This window comes from Echinops telfairi, unplaced genomic scaffold (assembly GCF_000313985.2).
Source record: "Echinops telfairi isolate 266 unplaced genomic scaffold, ASM31398v2 ScPeMD7_3;HRSCAF=10, whole genome shotgun sequence".
In the NCBI taxonomy this organism is placed as follows: domain Eukaryota; kingdom Metazoa; phylum Chordata; class Mammalia; order Afrosoricida; family Tenrecidae; genus Echinops; species Echinops telfairi.
The window spans coordinates 44979083-44990575 of record NW_022103899.1 but is presented as its reverse complement, the minus strand read 5'-3'; the positions used below and the strand labels follow the sequence as shown (position 1 = coordinate 44990575).

The 11493-nt window shown below is 39.6% G+C and overlaps 1 protein-coding gene across 1 annotated transcript in view; it reads right to left on the bottom strand.

Annotated features, from left to right (window-relative positions):
- Nucleotides 1-1618: 1618 nt before the first annotated feature.
- Nucleotides 1619-11493, bottom strand: part of CNOT9 (CCR4-NOT transcription complex subunit 9) — a 32375-nt gene continuing 22500 nt past the window's right edge. Inside the window, exons 4-6 of the mRNA XM_013004354.2 lie at nucleotides 4239-4413; nucleotides 3956-4047; nucleotides 1619-2588 (exon numbers count right to left, since the gene is read on the bottom strand). Coding sequence (XP_012859808.1) covers nucleotides 2420-2588; nucleotides 3956-4047; nucleotides 4239-4413 — 436 coding nt within the window. The 3' untranslated portion in view covers nucleotides 1619-2419. The remainder of the gene's footprint in view (nucleotides 2589-3955; nucleotides 4048-4238; nucleotides 4414-11493) is intronic.

Sequence of the window (11493 nt, the reverse complement as noted above, 5' to 3'; positions counted from 1 at the left end):
TGGCAGGGGCAGTGTTTGTGTGTATGCAGGACTAGAGCAAGAACCACTTAACCTGAGTGCCTCTCATTCTCAGTGAGTCAATTCTGACTCATAGCAACCCTGTAGGACAGAGTAGACCTGTACCTGGTGTCTCTGAGGATGCAAATCTTTACAAGAGCACACAGCCTCATCTTTCTCCCTTGGAACAGCTGATGGGTTTGAAACACTGATCTTGTGGTTAGCAGCCCACTGTGTAACCCACTCAACCATCAGAGCTCCTTTATCAAAGTTATTGGATAGCTTTATACTGATAAATAAAGCCTCCAGTTTAAAGAAAAACTTCTTACAAAAAACGGAAGCATGTTTTATTTCAATCTTGTTGAGGGAGTGTGGGATGGAAAACATAAAATGAGGGCAGGGTTCTCTTTATTCACACATATAGACACATCAAAATCAACTACAAGGAATACACCCCCCCCACCATCCCACTGCCCCCACCCCACCCCCACTTTCTCCATGGGGTCCAAGGCCAGCTGAGAAAAGATGGGTCAAGAATTAAGACACTATCGGCACAGTAACATGGCCAATGCACCCAAAGATGGAGAGAATTTCCCAGGGAGCAAGGCCCTGGGCCCCAGTTGAGGGAAAATGAAATAACGCAGGCTCAACAGGAGGGTGGTTGGCAAAGATTAGGGTCACCCCAGTGGACATTCCGGATCAGACTATGGGCGGAGGGAATCCAAACAACGAAGCAGTCCATGCTGGGTTTGGCTTTCTTCAAGACCAGGGATTTTGCTCCTCCGGCTTGAGTTTAGGAGCTGGATGGAGTCCCCTCTTCATTTTAGACGGCAGGGAACTAAGTGCTTATCTGGCCTTTCCTATAACTAGGTTACTTAACTTTGTGGGAGCAAAAGAGACAGAAGCCAACTAACAAGTCCGTCTCCCTTTGCGAAAGTCGGGCTTGAAAGAGCCCTTGTGTTGGTGACACTGCCTCTGCACAGGCTTCTCTGAGCCTGCCCCTAGAAAACCTTCCCAGGCTTCTTCAGGGACATCTGCAATGGTAGCAGATGGGGACACAAAAGACGTGGTCCCTCTCTAGAGTTGGATTAGCAATATCACCAGTGACTGGATAGGGAGTTAAGAGGGAATAGCAGGTGTTGGCAGGGGATGGGAGGGGGGAGTCAGGTAGTTTATACTATGGTACAGATTCAAGCCTGTGAACTGGGAACAGAGACGCCTAAAGCTCCAGGGGAGAAAATCGAGTTCTCTGACACAACATGAACAAGGACACAGAACGTGGAGGCTAAGCCTGTAATTCTCATAGATCAAAAGGGAATGTGCCACCCCCACCCCCCAAAAAAAGACTGAATGAGCTAACAGAGTGCAAGCCTCTGTCTTAAAAATCTGAATAAAATGGACTCATTCAGCTAATACTGCTTCAAGTAAGATCATGGCGGCAGCTGGGGCTGCTTAACGCACACGAAAGCATAGCACAGGATCAAGGAGCCCCATCACCTCAATCCCAAACATCTCTCTTAGTAAGTCATCCAGAAGATACCTTTGAGAACTTGGACTAAACATGATGCCTCCACCGCCCAACAGAAGGCCCTTCCAGGACGACCTGATGAATTAAGACATCTATTTTAAAGTTTAATAGGAGAAAAAAGAAAAAAGGAACACATTGAGATTTGGGAAAGCTGGCGGCTTCTTGTGGCAGCCAAGGTTGTAGGAGAATGGGAACAGGAAGTAACAGAGGTGGAAGATTGGTTCCTGGCGTCCTTTGGCTCAGCAGCTTCCCATTCCTCCCCACAGCTCAATGCAGCTCTTGGCCTGCCAGAGGGGATATAGTGCCCAAACCAACTTTTTATTGAGCATATGCAGCTAACAAACTTGTAAACAGTGCCAACTGACAGAAGTCTGCCAAACATTACAGCGTGTGTCCACCAAACACACCTCTCTGAGATTTAAAAACAAAACAACAAAGTAAACAAATACTGAGAGAAGAGCCACATCTTCAATCTTCCAGGAAGGCAAAATAAAAAACGCCACAGGGCTTGGTCCCAGGCAGCCACCATGCCTAGAGTCCCGCCGCTCTTGTCATGGTCTCCTGTCCCTGCCAGTGCCTAAGCAGGTCGGAGAGAGGGTCATCTTGGGCATGCTGCAAATACAGCATTTGCTGGTGTTGACACCCTCCTGGGGCTGTTGTGGCAGATGGCTCGGTCAGGAGCCCATTTCCTGGGAGTAGAAGGCCCAGGTCCTCTAGGTAACCCACGCTGGCTGCCACACAACCTCAGCAGGGTTCCCGGGGCCTTTCCTCTAGGGCAGTTCAGCACTGGGGTGGTCTATTCCCAGTCGAAGATAAGACCTGAGCTGTTTTCCTTGCAGGTTCCCCCTCCCACCCCCCATGGGTGGGGGCATGGTGGGAGAGGCCAGGGGAGGATCATTGAGGGGGCAGGGGAATCCCCCGGGGGTCGGTGACCTGGCCCTCTTGCAGGTTCTTCACCAGTTGTGCAAGCCAGCGTTTGGTGGTAGTGTCATCTTTTAGCACCTGGGCGAAGGTTGTGTCTTTCAGCTGGTCTGGGAGACACTGCCTGAGCGCTTCACGTGCCCTACATCAGAAACAAACACACCAGCCACGGAGACCAACACATAAACCCACATTGGGGGCCAGGGAAGCACCACCCCCTTCTTAGACACAGACACAAGTGAATCTGGAAATCTAGGACTCTGTCAAGTTACTCTACGAAGAAGCCATTAAAATGCTTTAGAGCACTTTAGTGTATACTTGCTGTAGTTTGTAGACTAGATAGTCTAACAATACAAAATAAGTAAAATTGAAAGTTAAAAAAAAAAGAAGGTTCTAAGAATTGACAATATTCTTTACAGTTTCTACTGGGCCTAAGTTCAGTCAAAGATCTCAGTCTGTAAACATTTTGTAAATGATGCCCAGATATAGAACTTCATGAGAAAGCAAAATAGCTAGAAATATGTGAGTATTTTCTGGGTTATAATAAATAAGACCTTTCAGAAATCAGTACATCAGTAAGGGATATGCCCTTACTTTTTGTACATTAAACGAATGGATTTAAATGTGATACCAGCGTATAAATATGAGTCTTTGCAGAAACTGCTTTAGTTTTCTAGTTAAAAATCCGTAAGAGATGAGTAATAAAATTCTGGTTAGCAGCACTACCAGATAAACTTTCAAATGTTTTACAGGGTTGTTTTAACAATGTTAAGGCTTTCGTATTGTCTCGTTTTCTGTGCCCAAGTAACATTTTAAGTAAGCCTATTTTCAAACTTCAGTGAAAACAGGAACCACTGAAACCAGGACAAACCTGATTGGATAAGTAGCCAGGGCTTGAATAAACCTCAATGGCAGGAGGCTAAGTTCACATGAAATCTAATAACCCCTCATTCCTAGGAGCACAGAAATCACCCAGTATGTGGTCTAGTCTAATCTGAGCAAGTGGCTTTGAATTATGGATTTACAAAGCAAAAGGTCAAACATTTCTAAAGTCTACTACACTGTATGATTTTTGGCAGAGACTATGAACCTAGGGAGATAAAACGATTGGCCCAAGGACCTTACAGTAATCAAGGGAGAACTGGAGATATAACTCAAGAGGTCTTTGTTCCTTTCTAAGAGACCTTCGAACACGAGTATCTCCCTCTGTCTGCAGTAACGAGAGAACACTCAAACCACAGATATAAAGCATCAGAAGGCTTCCCTAGGAATTGACTTGACTCTGGAATTACAAGAGTACTGCAGAGTTACAGTGTACAGTGTACAGAGATAAAATTCAGATAGATGGATTTTTAAATTCAACACCCTGATTTTAAAATGAATTCAGTTTTGTCCCAGACAAAATAACCAGTTATATCCCTTCACTGTCCTGAAGATCTATTAACCAATGACAGGAGACGGGGGTCACAATTCACTAGAGTGTTTCCCCAAAGTCCTATAAATGCTTACCTGGGGTTATCCGAGAGTCGTAAGTAACATCTCACCACATGCTTCAACAGACGGGCAGAAGGCTCTTTGGACAGTTGCAGGACCATCTTACCCTGTTTTCCCCCAAATAGTGGGTTGGTGTAGGGAAAAAAACACACACACATACACGAGATTATTCTAATTAGCGATTATATATTCCAAAACTGATCATACAAGGTTCTAGGGCTGTCCAATGCTCACAGCAAAGGGAAATAGGTGTGTGTTTTCAGAAGTAGTTGCAAAAGGGGCAGATACAAGAACTCACCAAGATCATGGCAACATGGGAGAAGCGCTCGTATGTCTGGCATATATAAGCCAAACCAGTGTCATCTAAGAGGATCTTCTGGAGGATAAATGTGGCAACCTGCAGCAAAACAAAATAAGGAGACCAAGTTGCTGACACTTGCCTTCCAATTGTTTGTCCCTTCTCCCTAGAGTAACTGCAATCAGAAACCTGGGTCAACAGAGACCGTTGCACTATCCATGGTAATGGGCAGAAAAGCAAGTATCAGACACACCAGGAAGCTACTGAAGACGTTTTATAGAGTTATAACTAAATTAAAAGTATCACACTCAGTACTTACAATATGCTAGGACTTCCTTTCTCTAAGGGCTTTTATACTATCAAGTAACACCCACCTAATTCACAATAAAAAGTAAAACAAAACCAGAAAAACGTATGAGGTAGGCACCATTATTATTCATATTTTACATAAAAAGCTAACTTCAGGTAATTATCAGATTCTTAAAAACCCAGAGATTTTCTCTCAGCTACCGAACACCTACTACATACCAGGTATTACTACTAATCCATAAAATAATATGGTCAGTTTAAAGTGCCAAGTGACTAAGCTACTAAGTCCCAGGATTGGGACCCAAACCTAGTTTGAATGTCAGAGCACCTCTTCTTTCCGTGCCTCATCTCTTCCAAAGGAGGTAAAAGGCCTCTTCTGTTGCTATAAGGTCTTAGAAAACGAAAGCTTCAAACTTTTCTTTAAAAGCCCACCTAGGACTAGGTGTACATCACCTATCCTCTCTTGCCCGCCTCCCTCACCAGTCTTTTCCTCTCTGGGTCCTGACCCTGCCTACTTTTCTACTGTCTGTTTTTCTTTCCTTTCCTTCTCCTCATTTTCTAGTCTTTGTTTCTCTGCTTTCTTCTCTTTTTTTTTCCCCTCCTCACTCCCCCTTTAATTCTCTTACGTTTCTTTGTTACTATTTTCTTTTTCCTCTCTCCTGGTTTTGCTTGTTCTATTTTTATATTCCCTTGTTTTTATTGCTCTTTTCTTTATTCTTTATTTTTATTATTATTTTGCTTAAAAAAAAAATCTTTAGTTTCTTGTCCCACGTAACAGGTGATAGTAACCATGGTCTACCAACTCCCATACCTTGGGTAGCCCCATCTACTGGGCGAGGGCCATTACCTGCTCTTATACCACACTCATCACTGATAGACACTTTCAATTGTGCTACTCAAACTTTGAACATTGAACGTGTACACACCCACATCTACCAGGAGACAGGTGTTGAATACTGAAAAACACACCAACATACACCATCAATTAAATACAATTACAACACCATTGCAATGTCTTGGCGTCAACAATTTCAGTTCACAGGAGTAAGAGAAAGTGGCTCATACAACTATCAAAAAGACAGAGGCAAGAGTCCTTTCTCGGGAAGAAATGGCATTGAAACTACTGAATAAAGAATTCCAAAGAATATTTAGGTGCTTTCAACAGAGAAAGACTGAGAAATCTGCAGACAAAATCAAGGAAAACACAAATAAAACCTTAGAAGAAATCAGAATTCTAAAAGAACAAATCAACAAAATAAATAAAAAATTAGAAGCCACACAAAAACAGCAAATAAAAATAATGACGATTAATAGTCATCAGAAACAGATGAAACACTGAAAGGACAAAGGATTAGAACCGAACAAATGGAAGGCAAAATCAATGAGCTTGAAGGTAAATCGTTCACAACCAATCTACCAGAGACACAATCAGAAAAAAGAATGAAAACTATCTAAAGAAAGCTACGAATTATGTGGGACACCATCAAGAGGAGCAACTTACATATGGCTGCAATTCTAGAACAAAAAGAAACATAAACACAGATAACTGTTGGAAGAAAAACACCCCACCATTATGAAAGACAAGCTATGCATTCAAGAAGCTGAACAGACCCCAGACAAGATAAATCCTAAGAGAAAAGCATCAAGGTATTTAGTACAATCAAATTTCCCAAAACAAAACCAGGGGCTCAAGTGGAAAGTGGGTGTCATAAGAATGATGAAGTCAACATATGTACTAAAGTGCTGGACACAGATGACGTTATGTACAGATTGTGATGAGTTGTATGAGTCCCTAATAAAATGATTATTTAAAAAAAAATTTCCCAAAACCGAACACAAGGAAAGAATTCTGGGAGCAGGTGTGACAGAAAGTTGCCTACAAAGGGATCAATAAGACTACACTCTGATTTCTTAGTAGAAACCAGGCAAGTGAAAAGTCACTGGGATGACATATATGAAAAACAAAAAACTGTCAACTAAGAATCATATATCCAGCAAGACTGTCCCTCAAATACAGTGTTGACATTAGGGCATTTTCAGATAAACAGAAATGAAAGGTATTTGTAAAAACCAGCTCAATCTTACAGGAAATGCTGAGTTCTTTGGGCAGAGAACCAACAACAGTAGACAACCTGAGATGAACATACACGATACCATCACCTAGACGTCAACCCAGATATAGAAGTATGCAAGATGAAACAAACCTATAAGCCTGGAAATAGGGAACCACAGACATAAACTTGTAAAGAAGAAAATCAGAGTATAAGGAGGGATAGTGTAGTTTGGGTAAAAGGGAATGCAATATACAGCAAAAGTAAAGTTGACCCAAAAAAGAGGCAGGGAAGGGAAGACCTGGAAGAGCAAGAGTTAAAGGCAACAGAGGCAATTACTGTAATATACATAACCCTTCAGTAACTGTGATCAATGAGTAGACGCATGAATACACTGCAGGCTCAGTGGGTGTGGGAGACAGTGGAGTAGAACCAAAAATACATATAGGCTAGACAGATGATATTTGTAAATGAGTATTGACCTTTTATTACAAATGTATCCATAAATGTGGTGGTCCATTCAAGGGGCAAAGTTATGAAAATGGTTTATGACACATAACCAAACACCTTGAAGGCATGAGTCACTGGGCATGAGGATGTTTATGATCAGATGGTATGGCACAGTCCACAAAGACAATGTTCTAGCTATAGCCCAATTTGTTGAGTCCCGAATGGGTCTTAAAGGCTCATGAGCAGCCATCTAAGGTCCAACTCTCAGTCTCCCCTGTCTGGAGGAAAGATGAGTGATAAAAACGGAACACACATGGAAACAACTAGTCCATTTGTATTATTCCAATCAGCCCAATTATAACATATCAGTCTCCACTCCCCTGATGACATCAGTCTAACAATACACAGGGGAATCATTAAAATACAAAACATTTCTCATACCCTAGAAAATTCCCCTATGTTCTTTCCCAGTCAATATTCTTCTCTCAGAGATAATCATTCTGATTGGTTTCCATTGATTGATTTTGCCTGCTACTTTTTATTAAAGAAAAAAACTTTTTGTGATGTGGGTGAAAGTTTAACATCAACTTGGTTTTCTGATCAACAATTTATACACATTTTAAATGATGATAAAGGCAGCAATCTGTAGAATGTAAAAAGATTCTTCCCACTTCTTATGTTTACTGTTCCCATTCATTCTTTTTTTCCTGCCCCTTCTTGCCCCCTCAGCTTTATCCTTGGGCAAACACTGTTCTTTTGATGTCATATGGTTGATTATTCTAAATGGTGTGTACTCTCCTTGGTGTTACTAATCCCCTTATAGGCCAGAATATTATATGGCTGTCTGTTCTATAACACATATGAACTCATAGGTGCCGGACTTCTTCTGCCCCACATAATATCCTGGACAGGTATCTATGCTGATGCACCCATTCTTTGTAATGGCTGTGTAGTTCTTACTTTGTGTCTATACCACAGTTTATTTAAATAAAGCTGCTAAAAAACATTTTGCACATCTACCTAAGAGTGAGATTGCTGAGTCAAAGGTCAAGCTTATTAGTTTAGCTTTGGTGGAGACGGTTCAGAATCTTTCCAAATTGGTTACATTATATACTACTCACCGCTGAAAACCAAACTAACCTCGATTTAATCAATTCTGACTCACAGTGATCCTACAGGGCAGAGAAGAACTGCCTCTATGGGTCTCAGAGACTGTAACTCTTCACAGGAGTAGAAGGCCTCATGTTTCTCTGGCTGGCGGGTTTGAATCCCTGACTTAGTAGTTAGTAGTCCAATGTATAACCATTAACTAGGGAGATTAAAAAAAGTATCCTCTCCACAAATGCTCATACACTGGAGAATAATTCAGTAGGATTACAAATGAAACCTGAACATGTGTATTTTTTAAAACACTTCATTCACAGTTTGTCGGATCAATTACTGGATCCCTACTGTGGACAATGTGTTATAATAAGTGTTGGCACTTACAAAGTAAACATAAGGTCCCTGCTTGTATAAAGCAAAGGAAGTAATACAAGCTGGGGACTGACTATAAAGGACAAGACAAGGGAATTCATCCAGTTGAGGTATAAACAGAACCTAGAGATTGAATGAATCTTCTTCTGGACAAGGAATGGAAATAGGGGAGGGATTATTAAAATACGAGTTCCTGGAAGAGGCAATAACTAAGCAGGTTATGATAGGAAATTAGAAAACAAAAGATATTTAACTCCTATAGTACAACGAGGGAGCTCTGGTAGCAATGGGGTTATGTGTTGGGCTATTAAATGCAAGGTCAATAGTTTGAATCCACAAGGCACTCTGTGAGAGAAAGATGAGGCTTTCTGTTCCCATAAAGATTTACAGTTTTAGAAACCCAAAGGGGACAGTTCAATTCTGCCATATAGAATCGAGTTGGAATTAACCGGATGGCAGTTTTTAATCCTATTATCCAAAGATATGTCATAAATTCATCCTTTTTTTTTCCAACATAAAAACTAACATAGCTATATACTTACTTCACTTATTATCTTTTTACATCAATATATAGAATTTATACCACAATATATTTTTCATGGCTGCAAAGTATTCTATTACATGGATATACTATGTTTTATTTAATCACATACTGCTATTTGTTTGCATAAATTCCATTATTAGAGTGTATCAATAAACATTATTACAGCTCAATTCTCATGCATTCACAATTATCCCCTTAGTGTTCCAGAAGCACAAGGATTGAAAAGAAGCACAAACAACATTTTCAGATTTCTGATTCTCAAAAGCAGGGTAGGAGCGCAAAGGATCCTCAACTGTTCATAAAAATCGGGCATACGTCATGTACTCATGACCTTGGGATTTGTAAGCATTCATACATTAGAAAGCTATATTCTAAAGCAAAAATCAGATCGATGCTATCAACTTTCAATGGCAATGTACAATAACTTCCTATCAAATTGAGTTTCCCTTTGAGGTTTAAAAAAAATCACAAAAGAAAACAGAGGTAGACCTCAGGCAAGATGAAGAACTAGGCAGACAGGCTACCCAGACTCTGTTTAATTAAGACATGACAACCCTAATGAAAGAGATGTGATAATAATCCTGGAATATTGGGCTTCCAGAGGGAAGAATAGGTTGAATGCTGACTAGGAAACTCATGAAAAGTATAAAGAAAGGAGACAGATGGAATGAGTGAATTGCCAGCTGTTCTGACACAGAGTGGCCATTTTGAATTTTTGCAAGTAGTTTTCCACAAACATTTCAAAGTCCCTTTAACCTAAGAGTTCATTATATCTTAGTGAATTATGTTGTTATCCAGACAATATACAATTTAAAGAGTATTCTTTAGTTAAATGTTTGGAAGTTTCCTAAAGAAACTTTTTTGTCTAGGGAAAAAAATGTTTCCAAAGAATAAATGTGGCCTTTGTCTTGCCATTATCAGAAGCCAATGAAAAAAACATATTCTTAGGCAACTACAAATAAAAGACAGTGGAACCATTCCAACCCTGTACTTGAAACCCACCAAAATTAATAAAGAGAATTAAAATTAAGAAACGAGAGAGGAAAAACATGAACATAGATCCTCATGTCACTTCTTTGTGTATATAAGTAGAAAATTAAGGCTAGAGGCACATATATCTCCACACACACAGAACCGCACTCCCCCCTTGCAAACCTAAATAGCAGAACCATAAAATACTTGAGATAGAGCTATCAATTTCAGCTCATTTTTCTTCCCATCTATTATTTCCAAACAATCGCAATCATTGGTCAAACTTCTCCTATATGGAAATTTTAGAGACATATCTCAAGAGCTAAGAAATAATCATCATCTACACTTTCAAAGAAACTAAAGATGACGTTAACATAACAAAAAATTATACACACACTGAAAAGAAACATATTCAGAGGAAAGCTGAAGACATTAGCAGTGAGTGGGAAATCTTTGAGAATGATGATGGCAACAAATGTACAAATGTGCTTGACACAATGGATAGATGTATGGATTGTGATAAGAGTTGTACAAGCCCCCAATAAAATGATTAAAAAAAAAAAAAGTGAGCAGGCAAAGATAAAACTAAGTAAAGAATTACACCGTGATGTACATGTAGAATATTTCTAGGATACAAGAAAGTAGTAACATTAGTTATCACTGAGAAGACACTGAGGTAGAACTACTTTCATTTTTATGCCTTTTTGTGCTATTTGAATTTTTAAACTGCATATACGATACCTAATAAAAAATTCAAGCATCATTCCATTTGCTTACCTCCAACTCAGCAGTATTCACTGAATTAAAAGTAATTCAATGTGGTTAAAGATAATTAGAAAGAGAGGCTGGATCTTGCTAAAAAACAGGGATATGGAAAATTTGCCTTGAGAAAAACCACAATATGAAATTCACAAATTTTAAAGGTAATTAGAGAAAAAAGATAGTTACGAAAAATAATATAGCATGACTAATGTTCCCAAAGAAAACAGCAAAAACAAATCAGAGAAATATATAAAAATTAACCAAAAAAGACAAGAGTATGCGTTCTAAAGAAAAAACCAGATGCAGAATTACCAAATGAACTTTTTAAGAATAAAAGAAACTTGTAGGTATTCACAAAGTAGGCAAATTCACGTGTAAAACAAAAATGAGGAAGGAGCCTCAAATTTCTGCACTGCAACATTCAATATGAGAAGGCAAATTGGGCTTTGCAGCAGTTTGGAGAGAGGAATGAAGGAAGAATTCCATGCCTAGTCCATTTGTCTCATTCATGCTTAAAGTGCAAATAAGCAGAAGCTTCAGTATATGTAATATTATTTGATTATGCATAAAAACCCTATAATTACGTATTTGCCATATGGGATGTAGGCTTAAAGCTAGGGAGAAATTCTATGTTTAATTCAACAGTCTTGAGCTTTTTTTTTTTTTTTAAATCAATTTATTGGGGCTCATA